Below are 22084 nucleotides of genomic sequence, written 5' to 3' on the forward strand. Positions count from 1 at the left end.
AAATAATGTTTTTAAAGATGCTTTTGATTATTAATATTTTCCATGAATCTGTCAGTTGTTATTATCAAGCAGAATGTTAATCGTCACTTAATGAATAATTTTTTTACAACGAGACCGGTGAAAATACTAAATATTTGGAGGTTTTCAGCCAGAAGGCACCAGCTTCCACTCTTTATTGTAATTTTTATGTAACAACGTCTCCTATTGGTCATTTCCTAAATTCCAAATTTAAACCGCCTCCCTGATTGGACAAATCCAAGCAAGGGGGAAAACAGTTGGGCGGAGCTCCAGTGGAGTAGGGAGGTTCATAAATCTGTGTGTTCATATTGTCGCGGGACCGCGCAGGACTACGCGGCACTTTTTGTCTCTTTTGGGGAATTTCTCATCAAACTGAAGGGTGAAGCTGGGTGGATGTGAATGAAAAGGATGGGTTAATTTTTCCAGTGGAGCCTCCAAGGCGGAAAAATGTCAAATGATGGGCGTCTACCGTCTTTTTTTCAGCGTGTTTTCCCTAACAGGTTGCCAGCGGGCAGCCTCGGAGGCGGCTCCGAGTCCGAAGCGAGGCTGAATTACATCCCGCTTCGTAATCTTCTGACAGCTTTTTAAAACCATCTTTTTATTTTTATTAATCGGCGGGGACATCCGGAGGAGCCCTCACTCTGGGTCGAACCATGGACAGCGGCTTGGATCGATCTTCCGGGGCGGCTTTCCTGCATTTATTAACAGGTAGGTTCCGTCCGGTTATTCTAGCAACAACCTGTCGTCTGCTCGTTAGCTTGAATCTGTTCATAGCGGCTCTGATTTTCCTTTAAACCAAACTAGTAGATGTATTTACTTATATACTTGTGTGGCTTTAAAAAGGTGACATTTGTATTTGTCTCATTAACCGCTGTGGTAATAGTTGCTGAGCAGATTTTCTCCCCCCTTAAAGACGAATTCCCGCCTTTATGAAACATTAAAATGCGTTTTACGACCTTTTTGCGACACTTGATTGCAAAGGTGTCACATCAGTCATTTGTACCAAAACAACCATGACATGATGCACCTGCTGACACCTGACCCGGACTCTCTTCCCTCAGGGTTTAGTCAAAATCTACATAGAAATGGAAATATTCAGCTAAACTTGAGATGATGCTTTTGTTGATTTTTATGATAAAGTGGATATTATTCAACTGAAATATTCTGGATGAATCTGTAATCTTCTGCAGGTTTCAGCCGCTGACATGAAGAAGGAGGACGGTGTGGATTAGGATCCTTCCCCCCCCCCCCCCCCCTTTTCTCCCTCCACTTTCTCCCCTCTTCCTCTTTGGAGCTTCATTCTCCTGACTTCAATGTGGGCCCTGAAGGACTCTTGCCCCCATCTGTGGTTTGGATTTAAATGATGGCGGCGCGTTGGAGTAACACAACCCGGGACAATAAGGAGAACCAGCATGCTGTCCTGACTCCTGCTTGCCAGGTAGGAGAACTGGGTTTTGGGCTGCAGGGTGGGGGCATTGTCTCTGGTTCCTTCTGTATGTATTTATCTATGTGTTAAATGAAGTCTGCAGTGTTTTGACAGTTTCCTCCCTGTGGTAACAGTCCTGACATTTAGCGCGCTTTAGTCAGATTTTGATGGCACTTCTATTTCTGTAACAATGCGAGTTCTGTGCAGCTGCACTCTCGTTAGGACTCGCTGTAAGTTGTCACCTGAAGTCTTCATCAAAACCTCCGTGTCAGAGAAGCTTTGATTTCCTGCGAAGCGCCTCAGTGTGGGAACCGGAGTGACCTAAGTGTTGCAGCACATCTGCCAGTGTTCGGGGTGATGGGGTTCACTCTGTCCCTCGCCGACAACTGTTTAGGCGCACAAAGAGCGTTCTATACTTGCTGATGTTAGTGGGTCCTTTGTAGCTTTGCGTGCCACGTCTCTGAAAAATGTCTGACTCGTCGCTTTCCTGGAGCTTCGGTGGTTACATCACCACCGCTCAGCCCGGCTTGATGCTTGTCATAACGGCACTGCAGCGGTGGCATGTTTTGGATTATTCCATCATCAGAAAATGGCAGCAGTGGTCTGAGCGTGCGTGTGTGCAGCTCTAATCCTCTTACGGTGTCAGAACTGGCGGAGGACGGATGACATAAATCTTTGGTAGCGCAGCATCCTGGCGGTGTTTTGGAATGGATTTTCTTCTAATGTTGAAAATGGAGCAGGAGGAGTAGAAAGTAAACAAAAGATTATGATAGTGGTGTGGCAGAGACTTGCTATGAAATCATCTGTTCATCTCTGGTGTCCTAGTGGTTAGAAAGGCCTTGTATCCATTGAAGCAATCTAATAAATGCTCCTCGCAGCAGCACTTAAAGAAACCACATCCTCACGTTCTTCCATCACCCACTTCCCGGCACAATCTCCTTTTACTTTAAGAGCTTAAGCTCTCCTTTGCTGGAGTTGCATGTTTTTCCCAGCAGAAACAAATAGAAAGTTTGTCTTAAATTGGCATTTCTCCAGATGTGACTCACCTGTGAGTCAGCGCAGGTGTATAACCTTGTTGTAGGCTCGTGGCAGGTATCCAGCTGTGGATTTCTCAGCTTTGATGCTCATGGATGACTGTACTTCAGGGTCTGTTCATAGCCGCTATCCCAGGCGGGATGAAGCCCCCCCCCCCCCCCCCCGTCTCCCTCTCCTCCTCCAGCTCCTCTGCGTCATTGTGGCTCGCTAATGAGGGAGATTCTCTCCCCTAAAACGAGCCCTGCAGCCTGCACACTCCACCCGCTGCTGCCAAAGCATGAAAGCGACGGCGTGTTAATTTAGGCACAGCTGCTCTGATCATTAAGAAAAAACACCCCATGTGTACACATTGTCTTCCCCATTCATCACCATTTCTTTACTCAACCTGCCGTCAGCGCCACACAGGCAGGGAGCAGCTGAGGCCATGCAGACCTTCTGATAGGCTGATTCATTCTATTACTGCCTGAATGAGTGGAAGTAAGTCTGGATTTAAGAATAAAACTAAGTTCTTTTAATTATTATTAGTCACACAAGAAAATACAGTGTCGTTTTCTAGGACATAGTTTCAGTAGAGCACATTAGGAATTCACCTCTGAGTTGTGCGCGGGACTGTTAGCGTGGTGTAAGCCTGTCTGCACTGCCCATCATCCCTTTGATTACACTCTCTCCTGCTATCTTACAGCCCCTCACATTCCCAACCTAATAAATGGCGAGCAATATTGGAACCATTCAGATACCAGCTCAGACGAGGAAAACAAAAATGCAATTTTAAGCTTATTTTTCTTTATTTATGTCCTCCATCATGAGGAAAATGCCACAAAAACATGTTAAAACACCATTTTCATTGGATTGGGCTGTTAAAGTAGCAACTAGTTTTTATATATGTTGACCACATCCATACTGAGACGATGGGTGGTCATTCTCACTGATTCACTGAGCTAAATATAGCCCCTCATAACTCTATAACCACCCCCAAGCTCTTTTTTTTTTCTATCCCCTGTCCACATGCGTATCTTTCACCAGTCCTCTATTCCAGGGTGTATTCACTGACACTATATTTAACCATGGAAATATGAGTGTTGAGGGAAAATGGAATCACTGTGCTGGAAGTGCCGTGTTTTCAAGGGGTGGACATGTGAGCACCGGTCAGTGCGGCTTCATCCCAGGAGTCTAGGAATGCAGTAATGCTCAGTATGTGCTGGGGAGGTTTTTTATTCTGGGCAAGCTAAACCAAGGCAGCTTTGTTTTGGGGTTTTGGTCTCGGTTAAAGACACCGATGTCCTTGTCTTCATCATCAGTATGAGTTAGACTCAGATTTTGTTTTAAAGATTTGCATGTCTCTGTCAGATATTGGGGAAAAAATAAAATCCTCCAAAGGGAAGGGGTCGCACATTCATCAGCGTTCAGAGCCTTGGCAGCTCATCTGTCATTGTAGCCATTTGCATACATCTGAGAGGCAAATGTGTCTTGTGCAGTGCTTGAGTTCACATTCAGCAAACATGACAGGACCCTGGACGTGACCTGCCTCCTGTCCTCACACCAACTCACCCTGTGGCGTTAAAGGGCATGCTCTCTGCGGGGCTTTGTAACGCCCACAGATAAACTCAAACTAGAGAGCGTTTAGAGGGGAAGTCCTGTCAGTTGATTCCTGAAAGATAAAAAATAAAATAAAATGGGAAACTGCATCTGAGTCAAGGTCACCTAGAAAAAGCATGTGGTCCCTCTCTGATAGATTTAGGGAAGTGAGAAGAGAAGGAACAGAATCCATTAATGTAGACAAAAGTTTAACCCCTGTCAAAAGGCGTCATTTAATCTTTGACATTGCTTTTGTCACCGCCTCTTCTGCCTGGACGCCCCTGGTCCTAATGTAGAGGGCAGACGCTGAGTGGCGGGACTTTGAGAGATGTTACAAAACGGAGAGAAGAGACGGTGAAATGCTCAGTGAACCTGACAAGCTATCATTCCAACGGCCAAAGGCTCCACTGTCATTCTGACTGCATCTTTGGCCTGAAGATGCTGGAATGGTCATCAGTGTGGGAGAAAGGCTGGATGCTCAGTTGATTCTAAAGCCAGTGTCCTTCATCTTGTCCTGCCCTTCACAGACTGAGCATCCATGCTGTACAGCAGCGTAGAGAGCAAACCAACTGCAGCCATAGGACAGTCAAATATGATCAAATCCTTCATTTTATTGGTTTAGTTTTCTGTAAACAAGATGACAGCATGTGTAATCTCTTTATTTGTTTACTGTAATCCACATTATTTTCTGTAAGCATCAGAGTTTTATGAATATTTGCCAAAAAGTCAGGTTTTTAGATGCATTTAATCCCGTTCGTGGAAAAACCCTTGCAGCTGATCATAATTGAAAAGCAGATGATGGTTTTACTTCCACATCCTTATTTGGTCAAGGAATTCTCATAAAAAAAAACACCTTTATTTCTCTTCAGTTCATTTAGGAAATGTATCACTTGAGCTTTGGTTTCTGCGATCAGAGTTATTGATCCCATAATAATCAATGAAGAACTAAACTGAGCTGTCACGTTTTTGTCACACGCCGTGTCTTCATCTGTTCTCTGCCCTTCCCACCAACACACAGCAGCATGTGCTGCTCTGACCGTGTGAAAGGCCTCCAGATCCATAACTCAGAATTGATCGGATTATATTGGCTTGATTGTACGTGGGGGGGGGGGGGGGGGGGGGTGTTTGCTGGACTATTTCCGGCATCTGATGGAAGCGAGGGGGTTTGGGAGCTCTAGGATCTCACGCTGCCGCAGTAAAAAGATGTTTTTCACACAGCTTAGTTTTCACGATCAGAGGATTTCTCATTTCATCTTGAAGTGATATTCAAGTAAAGCCTTTTTGTAGAGACTGCTGTTGGGGTATTTTTAGGTGCATTTTCTTTTGTGTACTGTGTGTTTTTTGGTGGTAGTTTATCATCTTGAATGCTGCCCTACATTGGGCCGGCATATAGGAACCGGCTGGCCTAGATTTGGTGAAAACATTTAGTCACTTTGAAGATGCTGGAAGCAGATTTGCTTGCGCTAATCCCCTTTACTCCTTAAGGATTTGTGAGGTTTGGTTTTAAACATCAGATGCCATAACTAAGGCTTTGAAGTGTTTGCTTTTGCCAAAACTAAGCAGGCAATCTGGAAACAGCTGGGCTGCTGGGTAATCTGGGTTTGTGAGTGAAAGCTTCAGCTGGATGTTGGCATGTCGGTCGTTTTGGTTGTTTTGCTCTTTAGTCATGTATCGCAAGTTCTGAATGACATCGTTGAGTTTCATCCTCATGTTAGCTTTAGCTGTTAGCCTCATTATTATGAAACATTTTTACCATAACAAAAACAAAAGAAAACCAGAACAAAATAGCTGCAAAAAGTCTACAGTATGTTTATGATGTATGATGTAGACCAGTGTTTTTCAACCAGTGTCCCACGGCACACTAGTGTGCCGTGGGAGATGGTCAAGTGCGCCGTGGAGAAATTGCCCTCATTAACTGATCTAAAAACATTTTCCATCTCCAGGAAATCAGCTCTTTGTTCATCCAAACAGGCCCTGATAAAACACTGAGGAGTTAGGAATATTAAAGATCTTAAAATTGCTTTTTCTTTGTGTTTATTTGATTCTATTAAAGACATTTTGATAAGAATCACGGTACCGCGATTTAGCTGCAGCTATAACTGTGTAAGGAAAAGTCCCGCCCCTTTAACTGCCTCCGCCAATCATTCTTGAAGACTTAATCATTCAACCTTAATCAATCAACCAATCAGAAGTGGTTAAAGTCTTCACTTCCTTGTTCTTAATTCTGCTGATAAAGTCGCTCAGTTCTAACAAAAATACCAGCTAGAGCTCGTCTTTAGCTGGTGGTTCATCTCTTAGAAAAAAACAGCCGCAACTTCCTGCTTTTTCTGCCACAATTATTACAAAAATCCACGTGAGATTGCGCGCGGGGGGGGGGGCTGTCGTTCAATACAGACCATGAATTTCTGCTTTTTTTTTTTTTTTTTGGATGCTGGTGTGCCGCGGGATTTTTGTCAGGGTTAAAGTGTGCCGTGGCTCAAAAAAGGTTGAAAAACACTGATGTAGACCTACGATAGATGAGCAGAGAGCACAAATGCGACTTTAGTTAATAGATGAGTGAAACGGGTCTGATTTTGATCTGAAATCTCCCGAATTCTGCTTCTGTTGAACATGTAATAGAGAAAAGAGTCAGTTCCAGAAGTTTAAACAAGCAATCTGTCTCACAGCAATTTCTACCATGTTTGAGTCTGCTTTGTCCCAAAGTCTGGTAGGTTTGGGGCCTGTGGTCGATCCATTCCCTGCTTGGCCACGAGAGTGAGGAGAGTGAGGCTAGCTTGCAGAGGTGATCTAGATCCAGGTTAAGTGGATTCTGGAACAGTATGGATCTGCTTTGATTGTTAAATGATTGTTTGATTGTTAATTGTGCCCATGTACATAGCACCTGTCTTACCTTAACAAAACATAGAATGTTGTTTTGTTCTACAACAGTGGTCCTTTACCATTTTCAGCTCACGGACCAGTTTGGTGTCATGCGTCAAGAATGAGTTGGATGTGGTGGAGAGAATCCAGTAGTTTGCCCCAAAAAAATCCTTCAGAATCATATAAATAAAGCGGAAAATATGTATTTCTTTTCTTTCTGTGGCCCGCTAGCAGCTGTCACACAGACTGGTACCGGTCCATGCCACGGGAGTAGGGAGCACTCCTCCACAAGACAGACCTTAGTATTAGAAAAGATTTATTTTAAGCACCAGCCAACCGTTTTCTTTACATGTGTAGAGATCATTTGAAAACCAACAAATAAATGGAATAGTGCCACCCTCTGTTTGGTTTATGAAAGAGTGATTATCTAGATCATTTAGGAGTCGTGTAAACTGGGTAAGCAAACACTCAGTGAGGCCAAAAATGGTGCAGCAACGGCTCAGTTTGGTACAGATGAGACTCTCCTCCCCTGCATCCCAAAGATGATTCAAAGGACTGGTTCCAGTTGAGGTGATGGTTTGTTTCTCCAAACTTATTATGGCTGCAGACATTCCCGATGTTCCAGGCTGCTGACAGTTAGGAAACAACATTTACTTTATTTGATTTACAAACTAAGTTTGAGTCCCATGCAAGTTCATAGAAAAACACAGAAATACAGGGAACGAAAAACAAAAAAGGAGAGCTTGTTAGGAAAAAAAACCCCCAAACGTTTGTGGCCTGAAATAATATCATCCATTGAAACTTGGCTGACCTTCCTAACTCCCCCCATGTGTAAAGCCTCCTGACCTGTCAGGTTTACGTTTGCATGATTACTCTGACTTTTAAAAACAACAGCAGGCGTGGGATGTGATTATGATGCTGCAGTGTGTAGGCAGAAATCTCTCAAAAAGGTCAGTGTGTTCAAACGGCAGATTTACAGCTCACAAACGGCGCTTGTTGCTGTCGTGCAATTGTCTGGTCTGTTGATGTTTTATAAAGAGGATAATGAGGCTGGACAGAAGTGAGAACATGAGAGTTTTTTAGTGCATTTCCGTCTGACAGCCTGATCTCTTTAAGAGTCCGTAGTACTTTAGTTCCTCCACCAAAGAAGGCTGACTCCTTACGTGGGGAGGGGGGGGCTGCAGTAGTCGTCTTGGTGTAACACGACCAATTTTTTGCAGAGTAATGACATACACACATAATGCAGACTGCACAGCCTCCTGAAAGGCTGGTAAATCACAGAACCTGTCGGTGTTGGAGTTGGAAGATGCAGCCTTTCGTCGGAAAACTCTAAACTTATCAGTTTCTATGAGATTCAGTCTGCAGAGGAATATTTATTCAGTGACTCTAGGAGCTGGAAGAGTGAAGAGGTGATATCCTCCTTCTCGTGGCTGTGTCCTGGGTGGCGGATTGATCCACGGTGATCTATTGCTCTGAATCTCGGGCCGCCGCTGCCTGGTACCACCGCGAAAACCAGCACAGGGAGGCACCGCCAGCTGGGAGACCAGCAGCATCAAAAAGAGGGCGGCTCACAGAAACGCTGAGGCGGATAAAAGGAAAGAACAACTCGCTTTGTGGCGTTTGACTAGCGGATGAAGTTTGGATTTAGCTGCAATGCCTCTCCTGCTTCTTCATGTCCGGGCTGGCTTTTTCTTCTGCTGAGAACTCCCTCCTGCTGTCTCCCCCCATCTCGGAGAGGTTTGCCGGTGATAATCCCCAGAGTTTGTATGCAGCATGAATCATTAACATGCAGCTAATGAAGCGTGGCTGGGCCGGCGGCCACAGCTGACAGCAGACCTCACAGATGGCCGCGGAGGTGCACGCCTTGCTCACTGCTGACGATTCTGCACCTTGGCATAGGTGAGGCGTCTTCGAGGAGCCCTGCTGCCAGCTCGGCGCTGCCGGGTTTGGGCGCACACACCTGAGGGGGCAGGTGTCGAGTCAGCACCCATGTTCTTGTGCTAATGGCTCATCTTAAAGTTCTGGACTGCATGATTAACCATAACTGGAGCCTGGTCTGCAATCTGTACTGCGGCTGGAGCAATCAGGTCAGTGTCTTCAAACATCCAGCTGCTGTTTTTCATCTCTGATCCATCAGTTCCTCTGACGTTTTTAAATTTAGTTCAGATTTTGGCTGCAGTTCCTCACCCATCCTCATCCTGCTCTCTCTCTGCCTGAGCAATGTTCAGTGTTGGCATCCCTGACATGCTGGGCGTTCATACCCAGCATTCATTCAGATGTGCGATGTGGAACAGAAGACCGCGGCACGCTCGGCATGCTGACCTCCGAGTGTCCCTGCATAGCGCCCTCTCAGGTGGCTCCTCACTAAAGTTAACTACCTCAGAGCGAGGCATGCACGACTTTCTCAAAGGTTCTGCAGGATTCCGAAGAAAAACGGTCTTGTTTCCTGCAAAACTGTTAAATATCCAAAACTGAAGTAGTAATTTCCTCCCTGTTTTTTCCTCTGAATGGGATGTGTAGTGATGCAAAGCTGAATGATGTAAGTCTGCAAACATCTGTACATACAGATGTGGATATCTTCTGTCATAAAGTGGTCTTTGTCAAGAATCAGGCTGTCTCTATGTGTGCGGATGTCGCAGCCATGTTCTATCTCTAACACGCTTCTTTTTCCTCCGGACACTCGCACAGACAGCTCATTGTTACACGCATCCCCCCCTTCCCCTCCGTCTTCACTGCCCTGTGGAATGCCTGGTGTAAGGAATAAAGAAATCCTGCCGTGTGGAGCAATGTGGCAGCCCGTGCTCCCCGGCTCGCCCCTTCCCCTAATTTAATTTTAGCTGTGTTGAAAATTGTTTGCGTCCCAAGACGAACTGATAGGACTCTGTTTCCAGAGCCGCCGCTGTCCAAGGCCCTGAAAACAGCCTTTGCGTGCCACTAGCGCAGCGTGGAGGCTTATGGAATATTTACAGGCTAACACCTGGTGTGAGAAGAGGAGCCAGGTACGCAACAGCTCTTCAGCTTCTGCCGTATTCATATGCCGTGCCAAGAATATTTGTGTTATTCATCTTTGGACTCTCATTAGAGCGTTAGCAGTACAAATACAAGTGAAAATGACATTTTGTGGAGCTCCCGCTCTTCTTATACCATCGTAGGTAATCCAAATAGGAACGTCACGTCCTCACCCTGGTTCTCTACCTTTTTCTGTCACTTTCTGTTTCTTCATTGAACCGGAGCCGATCGATGGGAAGCAGCAGCGCCTTCATTCTCATTAGCGCTTATGTTATACCAGACATAGTTTCTCCACCGGCATTGATGCGGGAAAAGACGGTTGCCTTCTCAGCTGAGGGGTTAAAGCGAAGTCTCCCTGATTCCAAATGGACTTCTCTGCTAATGATTTCTTATGTAACGCAGCAGAAGGAAGAGCGAGCAGAGGATTCGGCTCAGCGGTGAAAAATGAAATGTCGTCTACGGTGATTGGAAATCTGAAGGAGTGATGAAGCTGCAGCTCTTAAATCCCACTCGTTCGCTGGAGGCAGAGCGTTTCAGGTCAAACATGTTGATGGTGGATCCTGATGGATCGTGTTTGTCTTTTTAGTCCTAACAAGATTCTGCTTTATCTGCATGCTGTTTAGTTGTGGTGCCAAAGGGATTTTTTTTTCTTAATTTAAACTGTTTTTTTTAAGGTGGTGTTGTGAGAGCTTTAGGTCTCTATCAAAGATGGGGGGGGGGGTCTGTGTGTCAGATGATCCACTGTCATAACACTCTACGGCTCCAGACCTCAAAGAGTCACCAGGATTAATAATTCATAGATAAGAAAAGCAATTATTCAAGGGTTTGCTTACATCTGGGTGGGGGGACCCAGGGGACTGTAATTGGCCCACCTGCTCTCTGTCCCTGGAGGTGGGGGGCCGTCTAGGTAAGAAGCTGGTGTGTTTTCTCTTTGTGTGGATGCCTCTGACCCTGGTTTCTGGGTGTGGGTGTGGGTGGGGTTGTCTGGGACCATCTCAGCTGTCATCCTGATGGGCTGCACCCTTCACAGCAGGACGGGCCCCTGAAGCCAAGATGTGACAGCAGTTGGGAGCTGATTGGCTTTGGTTTATCTTTCTGGAACCCCTTTTGTTCATAAATAAAGGATGGTATACCCATACTCTAAAACATAAGCTTTTTTTTTTTTTTAAATAGATGTTTGAATGTGAACTTTATAATTACAGTCAATAGTAAATAACGCTCACCATATCGTTTTTTTTTATTTATTTGCTAAATCTGTTGATTTATTAAAGCTAGATCTCCATCGTTGGTTGGCTTGTTTCTTTTTTTTTACTGATAACTTGGACAATTCTGGAGCTGTAATTATGTATTTTAGTCGGAAGTAGGGCTGCACGATATGAGGAAAACTCGCGATATGCAATATTGGTAATTAATATTGCGATAACGATATAAATTGCGGTATATAAACAAATAGCAAAAAAAACAAAAACATAATTTCCATTTCACTGCAACAGTTTAAAAATTATACTCCAAATGACACTTGTCGACGTAGGAGGCAAACATCAAACATAAAAGGGCTCATCTGATTGATCAAAAACGTAAACGGGTCCTTCTGATTGGTTAAATGCATAAACGGATTTATTTCATTTGTTCAATATTTCAAGCTGCCATGAGTTTGTTTTAGCACATTTAAGGTTATCATTTATTGCGATTTTTGCTGTCTTTTGCGGTATGCATATTGCTCAGCTTGATTTCGCGATAACGATAAATTTGCGGTATATTGTGCAGGCCTAGTCGGCAGGCTGGGAATGTTTCCCTTCAGTTCTTAACACTAAGAGTCTCACATCCACAGCCATGCTGGCCTGTAGTTGGATCTTCATCTCCACCTTCGTTTTGAGTCTTTTCTGTGCGTCGGCCTGCTATCCTCTGCTCTGTCTGTCTTTCTCTTCTTCCATCTCCATTCCTCCTTTGTGGAGAGGAATTTCTTGCTGCTGGCCGCACAATCGCACATCATTAGCATGTGAAAGGAGTGTGTGTGTGTGCGTGTGTGTGTGTTGGGGGGTGGCAGTAGAAGGGGAGGGAAAGGAGGGTCATAAAATTTCCAAATTATTTCCAAGCAGGGATCGAAACATAGAAAGGTGAAATCGTTTTTTTGTTTTAAGAAGAACTTTAGATTCTTGAGTTTTACCAGTTTGTTTTGCTGACATTGAAACTCACCATCCTGCAGATTATATGCAAAGATCTGAGTCAGCTCTCTATGCAGTGAAACTGAAACTGTGCAAAGTCGTAACACAAAAGTTGAACTCCACTATTGAAAGATAACGTACATTTATTAACAACATTATTGAGGTTTGCTCAGGAATACCTGTAATAACCGAAGAGGTCAGGAACTTGTGTGTCATTTTAATTTTTAATTGTTTACGTGGTTTAATAGTTTTAATGTTAATAATTATTTAATAGAATTGTATTTTTTTCTATTGGAAGCCATTCCTAACATTCCAAAACTGTCTGGTAGCTTCAGTGTTTTGAATATGTACTTGTGGCATTTTGCTCTTGATGGGGGACAATTGCATTTCTGAGTATTTCTTAATTCAAATCGTTGTGAGTCAGGTGCAGACGGAAAAATGCATTTTGAAAAAGCTTGTAGCTGTGCTACAGTAGGCGGGCCACAAGCTCCCTGCTCTGCTCCATTCTGATGGATCCACTGGCAGACAAATAGATCTTTGCTCCTCTGGTACGGAACTGTACGGCTGGTTATCTCCAATGTTGTTCTGCATTTTTGTGTCGCCGCTAATGTTAGGTTGGAGATGTGAGGGGCTGCAAGCTAGCGGGAGAAAGTGTAAACAAAGGGATGATGGACGGGTCGGGCCGACAAGTGAGTTTCTGATGAACTCCTGCCGCTCTGCAGAAACTGTCATAGAAAACAACAACAGGTTTATTCATTCTTGGCTAGAAATGGAATAATCATCATTAAAACACTTTGATGATAGATCAAAGGATGATCAAAAGCTTATAAGAAATCAATCGACTGAAAGTCTGTTCTTTGGTGCGTTTACTACGTTATTGCCTTTGGAAAACAGTGTCTGTGTGAAAGCAACTGATTTAACAAATATTAAAGACTTACGATGCTTCACAGTTCAGGAGAACAGCCTGTTCTTTAAAAAAAAAAACAGATTCTATTTGAGATGCTTTTTGTGTGGAAATCTTATTGTTTACACCAAAACACTACTTTCAAACTGTGGGTAATTGATTTCCTGAATATAATTTGACTGCAGGTGTTGTTGCTACTGGGACCGTTGTGCCTGTAGATGGGAGCTGCACTGCAGTCCTCAGCAGATGTATTGAAAAGAGGCGTGAACAGAATGCTGATTCACCTCATGCTACCACAGTAACCCCCCCCCCCGCAGTCATGTCGGCACAAACCAGTAATCCTGGTGACACGTGCACAGTGGTGCATGAAACACTGACTTCTGTTTCCTTTGGTGCTAATATCTGGACGCCTGCTTCAGAAAAGCCCTAGATAGACTTTGTCCTTGGAGCGTCACCTTGGTAACAGCACACGGCACATGAAACCGCCCGTTTGCCTCAGACTTTCAGGTGTGCCTTGCTCCCCGGCTGGAGGATGGGACAGCAGTGGGGGGAGAGAGGAGGCTGGGTGGGGGCTGGATGCTGATGGGTCTGCTTGGCTTCACTCCTGGAAAAAAACAAGCTCTGAAAAGGTTCAACTGTCTTTGGTGCATTGCAGGCAGGTCGGCGAGAAGCGTCGCCGGTGGGTGGAGCTATGTGATTGTTTTCATTGGCATTTGTGCTTTCACGCATACACGTTTATCCGTTTCTCCCTTCGCCCAAGCCCTCCTTAAGAATCTCTTTAACCAAGTTAGTAAACATCTTGATGAAGTCAGAGGGGAGCCGTGTTGCCATAGTGATGAGTTTTTTCCCCCCTTCCTTCATCACGTCTCTAGTTCTCCTCGTCGTTGAAATGCCCAAGCTGCTGTCCTTGTGCGTGGTGCATTTAATCCCAGCCCGCTAAGAGTGGTTACGTCATGCACGACAGTGAGAGGGTGGAGCCGGGTGTGTGTGTGTGTGTGTGTGTGAATAATCCCTCTGCAGAATTCTGACAGGATCCATAGATCACTGGTGTGCGTCGCTCAGCCTCTCCTGCCGGCCCTCTCATCTCCTGCCACCACTGCGTAAAAACAACAACCCCCTTTGAAATCCTCCATGAATGCCGATCCTCCCACGGACCTCAGCATCTCTGGAGACAGGACGTGTGATTGGTCGGATCAAAAGATGCTCTCCTTTGTGCTGTTGTGTCCTCGCGCTTCTTCAGGATCACGTCATGTCTGCACACCTGACACACTTACAGACCCGTCCTCTGCTTTAACTAATAAATGATGCCAGTCTCATGGGTGAAGTCAGCACAGGAAGATGGAGACTGAAGGGCTATTTTTAGTACTGCCTGCCTGTGAGCTTCAGAGTTGATTGTAAAACCCCTGTATTAGTTTGAAAATCCTTCTTCTGCCTTCAGGTGCTGGTTTATCGACACCACCAAGCCCTGCTGTGCTATAACATAACAACATTTTATCTGTTCATTTACTTTGAGTTGACCAGTTTTATTTATAATATAATCAATTTCTGTTTCGTTTCAATGTATTTTGTATCTTCTGTTGCTTTTCTATTTTTTTCTTCTGTAATGGCTTTTACTGCTTCTGCTTTTTTTAGTCCACATCGATGTGTTTCTGTAAATTGACCTCTTTTTCTTTTTTACCTTTTTTCATCGTCCTGTGTTTTTACGATTTTTGTATTTCTAGTTTTTTGTGTTCTAAAATGTCCTGATGTGTGTGGAGTATTGGAGCGCCCATAAAAAACCTGAGCTTGTATAAACGTATAGTAAAAATAAAGCTTAGAAATCCAAACAGACTTTTTTATAATCAGCACTTCAGTTCTAAGCAGGATTTACATTCAATTTAAACCAATGTTTCAACAAGCGTTTGTTCCGAGATGAAAATCTAAAGCTGGGTTTGCAGAACGTTGGTCTCAGTGGGCGACGGCAGAGAAGAAAGAATTTGGTACGTTGGGAAAGATGGTCGTAAATCCGCCTCATGTGGTCAGACAGGATTCATGTAAAGCAACCACAAAGTGCACGAGATTGAAGACGCATGATTTGAACCCAGAAGCAGTGGGATTGAAGGTTGCAGTGAGATACGACAATAGGAGGGGAGCAGGGATGGCGAGGAAGGAGCTGTGATGAGGAGCAGAAGGCTTTTATTGTTTCCAGCTGGGCTCGGGTGTGGTCATCATCATCGCCCAGAGACCTGCTGGTCTCAGTTCTGCAGAGATTTTTCTCCGACACTTTTGCCAAATAACTTCTCTGTGCGTAATTTCATCATATGGTCGTACACGTGTTTGACTTAATGGCATTTTAATTTGTTTTTGTACATCCCCCCCCCCAGTTGAACCGTTTTAGAAGGTTTACCCGCCAAATGTGAGTTTTACCGAGGACATTTGTGAAATTTGCGATGTGTTGTAAAGGGCCTACTTCTGACATAGATGTTAGCATTTTGCGTGTGGCTTTATCTGTATCCATTCTATTTAGTTTTTCAGTTTAATAAAAATAACCTGAATCGCTTATAAAACACCACAAAAATAACTGATTTTTCACAGCTCACTTCCTTTAACTGAATTTGCTGTTGGGTCTGTAAAGCTCCTAAATGTGACTGTTATATCTATGGTTGTTGACTTTTAGCTTGGCGTGTGCACGTGTCTGTGTGTTCCTACATGTGATGTACAATTTTATTAAAACCCAGAGGACACAGGTGGCCCTGCTCTGCAATCAGGACTGGTCTGACCCCTTTGCATCATCATCACAAATGATGATGGTTGGCGTCAAAGGTTTGACGCCAACCTGAAGACCGCAGCGTTCGTGATCTCTGTGGGTAAATGGTCATGCCAGAGCGGAGTGGGAAGCTTCGAGTTTAGCTTCGACTCCTGTGAAAGATTCCGACAGCGTACGGCTCAAACCTGCTGCCTTTGTTTTTCTTTTCATTTTTATAGAGAACTGCTTTAAAACCAAAGCATTTGTGTTTCACCACAGCCTCTTGCTCTGGCAGCATTTTAGTGCAAATATGGTCATGTGGGTTTTCCCCCACTCTCTCATCTTTTCATTATTCAATTAAGCAGTAAATCGCATGTTTAGTCGTACATTTATTGCTTTGGGGAACCCCTGTGGACTCGAGCAGTAAAGCTCAAATGTTGTCCTCTAACTTGCCCCATCGGCAGAGATTAAAATCTGCCCGCTCTGCACTCTAACAGGGGGAAGCTACATGATGGGCGCTGCTGGCGAAGGCTTGGGAGGACGTGACTGCCGTAGGTGGGTGGTTAAAGTCAAGAGTTGTTTAAGGTTAGGAAATCTCTGGTTCCTATGACAATGATGGCTGTAATTCGAGGCTCCAAATCTTTAAGTGCTTTTGTGTGGAGTGTAATTGGGTTATACAGAGAGAGCTGGGATTCAGGTGCATCGATGCTCTTATTCGACCGACCCGTTCGTCCCAAAGGAGGCATCTATCAACTTAACTCAGGAACTTTTATTCTCGGGTTTGATTGATTGCTGGAGACTGGCACTAATGGACAGTTGCACTGGTTGCACACAGAGAGCTTGACACACAGTAACACTTCCACCATGCTCTGTATACATCTATACACCTCTTACAGCCTCTTCTGCAGAACCGCAGCATTCCACCGGCTCTCTCACTGACGGACCCAACTGCTTTTAATCAGCTGGGTCACGGGGCGCTCCAGATGGGCCTCAGCGTTGGGTGGGACTGCTGTGGACTTTGTGGAAAAGAAGAAGAAGAAGAGGAGGAGAGCTTGAGCTTGTAATAGTCCACATATTTGTGCCTCTTCTCTCACCAACTCCCCCCATCCTGCATTGCATCACCGTCCTCAGAGACCTGTGCTGGACTGCTCTGTTCTTAAAGGACTTTGCTGCATTGAGCTCATGTAATTCCTAACCTGCCACTTTTCCAGAGTTTTACAAGCCAACATTTTCCGCAGCAAGGCTTCCTGCTTCAGCTGAATGGAAAGGAGCTATGTGCGCTTTTGGAGGCCGCCGTCACATAACGTGCTTTTACAGTCATAGGAAGCTGTAGGTGTATATTGTAATTTTATGCATTTTAACCTGAAATGCCTGTAAAATAAAGTTCACGGAGTACAGAGTCTCTGATTAAGGAAGGTTTGGCTGGAAGACAGAGTAGGAAGTTTTTCTGAGCAGTTTGTTGTGGCTCCATCGAAGTTCAGGTCTGCAACCCAGCATGCATGCTTTGGCAGGCTTTCCCGGTGTATTAGCAGCTGCCAAATATATTTGGCAATTCTTTCACATATTTTTTTTGTTATCCAAACAGGTAAAAAAAACTGCAACTTCATTCCAATGGGAATATAGGCTTCTCAGTAATGAGGCGTGATCCACCATTGAGCTGTTCTTCATCAGCTGATAATTATCCAGGATGGATTTGCTCAGTGTTTGGTGTCAGTTTGAAAGTGTTTATGACTGTTACCTGGTAACTCAACTACTAATCTTTTCTCTCGAAACAGTATTGCATTACAGCACTTTAGTTTTAATGATCCTGTTCTCAGTTTTTCTCCTCGTTTATCATAATAAATCCAGAGAATATGACAATGTTGGCCTTTATAAGGTTTCCTCACAGCTCTATTCCTGTACTCTTTCAGATATTTTTTTATTTTTAGAGTACAAAGGGCCTTGCACGGTTGCACCTCAATTTTTGGAGTAAAGAGACATGATTGTTTTTTTTGTTTTTTTTGCCAATATGTAAGAGGTTCAAGCTGCAGTTTTTATTTAGTTAAACCTCTTGTTTGAGCTTTTTGTGGATTTTGTCTCAGAAAAATCTATTCAGTGTTTGTGTTTTTAATTTGACCACACGTTGTCCTATAATTGGATCCAAAAGGGCTTCAAGAACAAAGATGCATTGCTGAAATGATGCAGAGTTTAGACAGTTAAGACGATTGAAATGAAACTATTTTAATGTTTAACTTCTAACATTCAGGTTCTGCATGAGAACGGAGCTGTTTTTAATTTTTGATATGCTGTTTTGTAAGGTGTTTGTTTGTAATCAAATATATCTGGTTATTTAAGATCATTTTTAAAAATATATGATGCCCTTCTATACCCTTTATAGTCAGTTGTCAGTCGTGGAGCGTGCTGTTACCATTATCCCTCACAGTGTCTGGTAATTACCGGCCGAGTGAGGTTTGCTTAGATTAGCAGTTGATCTTCTATCTCTCACAAGGATCAAAGCGGTTGCATCTATAGGATAGACTCTGGGTGCTTAATGTTGTCTGTGACTTTGTGGTTGCTGGTATGTCTTACGCTCACCTGGAATTGTATCTGCATTCTTAGCTTGGCAGTGCAGCTTTAGACCAGCTTGGTGCTGCTTTAAATAGACATCTGTGACGCTGACTTACACACCACGTTGACGTCTCCGTGAAAGTAAGTCAATCCACTGACGTCATGTTTAGAATGAGGGTAAAGGCCTCATTTTCTTCACCTTACAGCCTGATGTGGCAAAGGTAAAGGACCTAGAGAAACTAGTTGGCCATTGTTTTTGTGTTTTTTTATTTATTTCTTGATTATTTTCTTTCTTCATTATAGTATCTTCTGCCATTTTTTGCTGCTTAACTCCTTCTACAATTTTTCAGCTATTTTAACCATTCAACTATTCAAATGTTCAGCTCTTTTAGCTTTTTCCAACTTTGACTTTTGGTCTTACAAATCCTTGAACTTATCAAGATATTCCAGGATTTCCAGGATTTTTGCCTCTATAGAAATACATGGGGAATCCTTGGTGCCGAAGCTAGTTGTGCTATTTTCACTTTATTTACCGTCAACTTTGATCATTTCTTTATGTATTTTCCCCCCCATTTATTACCCTTTAAGTTTCTTTTTCATTTTGCAATATAGCATTAAACCCTGCATTTTCTTCTGGAAATGCAGCTCCTTCTAGTTCCTTTAAAATTCAATGATAAGGTTTTCTCGTGTATTTTACATTTGCTGCCCATAAAGTAAAAGCTGTCTGATACCAACTCATTGTGTTCAGTTAATTTAAGATGACACATTGTAAAGAGAAAGACCCCAAACCTGCTAAAGTGTTTTATTTTTCCTGAAATATTTAAGAAAAACTCCATGAGAGAAGCCTTGTGTTTCTTTAGACTGATGCAGAGCTGGAGGTTGAGGTTCTCTCTGGGAGTGACCAGAATGGATGAGGAATGACTCCATCAGAGGAACAGATCATGGTAGATGTTAAGGAGATGCATTCAGGGAAGCAGATGGAGGGGCTGAGGTTGAATGACTAAAGAGGAGGCCAATGAGAGAGAAGACTGTTTTTTATATGTCTCACTAAGGGAAAGCAGGCAAGTCTCACTTTTGTCTCATTGCCATCACTGACAGCTTCTCTTAGAAGACCTACACACGAACACTCCTGACTGTCCTTCCACCTTCAGGAACATGTTACAGTCAGTGGGGTTTGCTGGTGAAACCATCTGGCTCTCAACCTGCCGTCCTTTCCACTCCCCAGTTACACCTAGTCCTAGATTTTCAGTCATTTAAGCTCCAAAATATTTCAAAAACATGGAACTTTAGGTTTTACAGACAAAAAACACAAGATTCCAAAATGAATTTGAAGGAGCGTCTAAGGGCAGGGATGCCCAGTTTAGCTTAGTCTGCTTAGTTATTTCAGTTTAGAATTGCCCTATTAAATCCAATTTATTCATCATCCTTATGATTTCATGTTTACTTCACAATTACCCGTATGAAGCCCATTGAGATGACTGTTGTTGTGGTTTTGGGCTATATATATAAAATTGAATTGAATTCAATGCAGCCTCACTAGAGTTATGCTTTTACTCATAACTGTATCATTAATAAGCAAAAAGGTAGAACAAAAATGGGATTAAACTTTTGTTTTTATATTAAATAAAGCATAAGAACCAGACAAGCACTGCTAACTGATGTTCAGGTCTGCTATCCCAATAAGAGCACTAGCTTTGGAAATACAATGCCAGAGCAGTCTAGACCTTTTATTCATGTTTCTCTGGAGTTTAGCAGGTGACATGTTGGTGACAAGCTTCCCTCTTTCTGCTCTACTAAAACTGAAGTAGGAAGAGTTGGAATTTAGCTAGCACAATATTACATTTTCTCTTATATGCAGAAGTCTCTGCGAAAAACCAGTGTGCATCGATGCTCACTAGATCTGCAACTAGACCACAATGCATTGCGTCTGAACAAGTTTTGTCAAAAATCTTCAAAAAACAGTGGACTCATAAATAATCGTCGCGAAGCCCTTATACTAATTAGATTTTACATTCGTTAAATTGATGACATCATATCTGCTGTTTATGTCCGAATTGCTTTTAAAATTAAGGGCGCTACATAGACCCGCACTATATAGATTTTTAGTAGTTAGGGCGGGAATTCGGACATAGCCTAGGATTACAGTCAGTAGATACGTTTAATGGAAAAAAAAACCTAATTAAAATTCTTTGAATTACTTCTTTTAAGGCTTACTCATCAGTCACATTTGACTCATGAGGGCTTAGCCAAAGAAAATGCTCACAGATGTACAGAGCAGCGGTTCGTCATCTCTGAGGCCCAAGGTTTGAATCCCTCTGAACAAACATGGGAGGAGAACATTGCTGTAAAAAAACAGTCTATGCAGTGCAGAGCTTCACAGCCAGACCTTTAGTTTATCTGGCCTGCATCCTCATTACATAACTAGGTATTATTGGATGGACACAGAAGTTAACTGGTCTGGAGGGGAAAGGACTTTTTGTATTCAAAGTATGTGATCTGCTGCTTTGTATTAAATGTGACACTACACTGAAGATAATGGCACATCTTTTTGTAGTTTGCGTAGTTCTTGTAGAAAGCAGGCACATGTAGAAAAACAACATGATCCACAAAGCTTTTTTTTTTTTGGCAGACTGACGTCAGATCTCCACTGAAAGACAACATTCTTCTCTACTCAGCTAATACAGGACATTACTGTTCAGTTATACTTTCTCCACCCTAAGCAAACCCCACCTCTGTCTGCGTGTCTGCTGCAAGAACTCCTTGAACTCGACTCTAAAAAGTCCTGGCAGACATTAGCTAAAAACATGACCTCTTCGGACTCCATCCGCTGTCCCATAGTTAACTGTGTGTTGGAATGACGGTTTCTTCTGAGAACTGACATTTTCTTCTTTAGTAGCTTTTCCCCCTGTGTTGGTAATCTTCCAGCCAGTACTCTGCTCTGACTTAGGTGAGGAGTATCAGCTGACAAGAGACAGTTCAGTCATACTGACCCACAGAATCGTACCTGCACCCTGTGTTGTCATGGAAGAAGTGCCTTTCCCTGCAATAACACAAAAACAGATGACTGACATAAATCTTTTCACACTGAGATGAAATCAAACGATCATATCCAAGGAATCTTGTTGGGTTTTTCTTATGGTCGCAACCTTTAGAGTTTTTTTTTAGTTACCGCATTCCAGCCGTAATGTGACTTTCTGGGGTTCAATACTGATGTGGTTCGCTAGGGTCTAATTAGTCATTCAATCCAAAAAAGCCTCCGCCATCAGTCAGATCAAATGCGTCATGATGTCACAGTCAATTTCTGGATTCTTTTTTCCTTAACTGATGAAGTCTCTGTGGCTAACCTCAGAGATTTCATTAATGTCAATAGAGAGAGCATGAAGAGAAAGAGGAGTCTTAGGAGACACCATCACTGACAGTAGGCCTGCACAATTAATCGCAAATTCATCGTTATCGCGATTTCAAGCTGTGCGATATCCACAGCGAAAATCGCAATAAATGGTAAACCTTAAATGTGCTAAAACAATCTCATGGCAACTTGAACTATTTATTGAGTTGAATAAATACCTTTATGCATTTGACCAATCAGAAGGAGCTTCTATGTTATATGTGGCCCTCCTAATTAGACGACGGTCATTTGGAGAATAATTTAAGGTATTTTGACTCTTATTTAAACTAAACATTTGCAGAGAAATTGATTTTTTTTTTTTGCGATTTGTTCATTTATCGCAAGCTATATCGTCATCGCAATATTGATCACTAATACAGCATATCGTGAGTTTTCCTCATATCGTGCAGCCCTAACCGACAGAGAAAAGACT

General features: G+C 43.2%; 1 protein-coding gene across 2 annotated transcripts in view; it reads left to right on the forward strand.

The window, feature by feature from the left end:
- Positions 1 to 307: 307 nt before the first annotated feature.
- Positions 308 to 22084, forward strand: part of arhgap21 (Rho GTPase activating protein 21) — a 76099-nt gene continuing 54322 nt past the window's right edge. Inside the window, exons 1-2 of one of the 2 annotated variants that reach the window (XM_023950022.1) lie at positions 308 to 726; positions 1209 to 1456. In XM_023950022.1, coding sequence (XP_023805790.1) covers positions 1379 to 1456 — 78 coding nt within the window. In that variant the 5' untranslated portion in view covers positions 308 to 726; positions 1209 to 1378. Of the gene's footprint in view, positions 727 to 1208; positions 1457 to 7637; positions 9001 to 22084 lie in introns of those variants that run through there. The other variant, XM_023950021.1, reaches the window with a different exon arrangement.

The sequence above is a fragment of the Oryzias latipes genome, chromosome 20 (assembly GCF_002234675.1).
Source record: "Oryzias latipes chromosome 20, ASM223467v1".
Lineage (NCBI taxonomy): Eukaryota > Metazoa > Chordata > Actinopteri > Beloniformes > Adrianichthyidae > Oryzias > Oryzias latipes.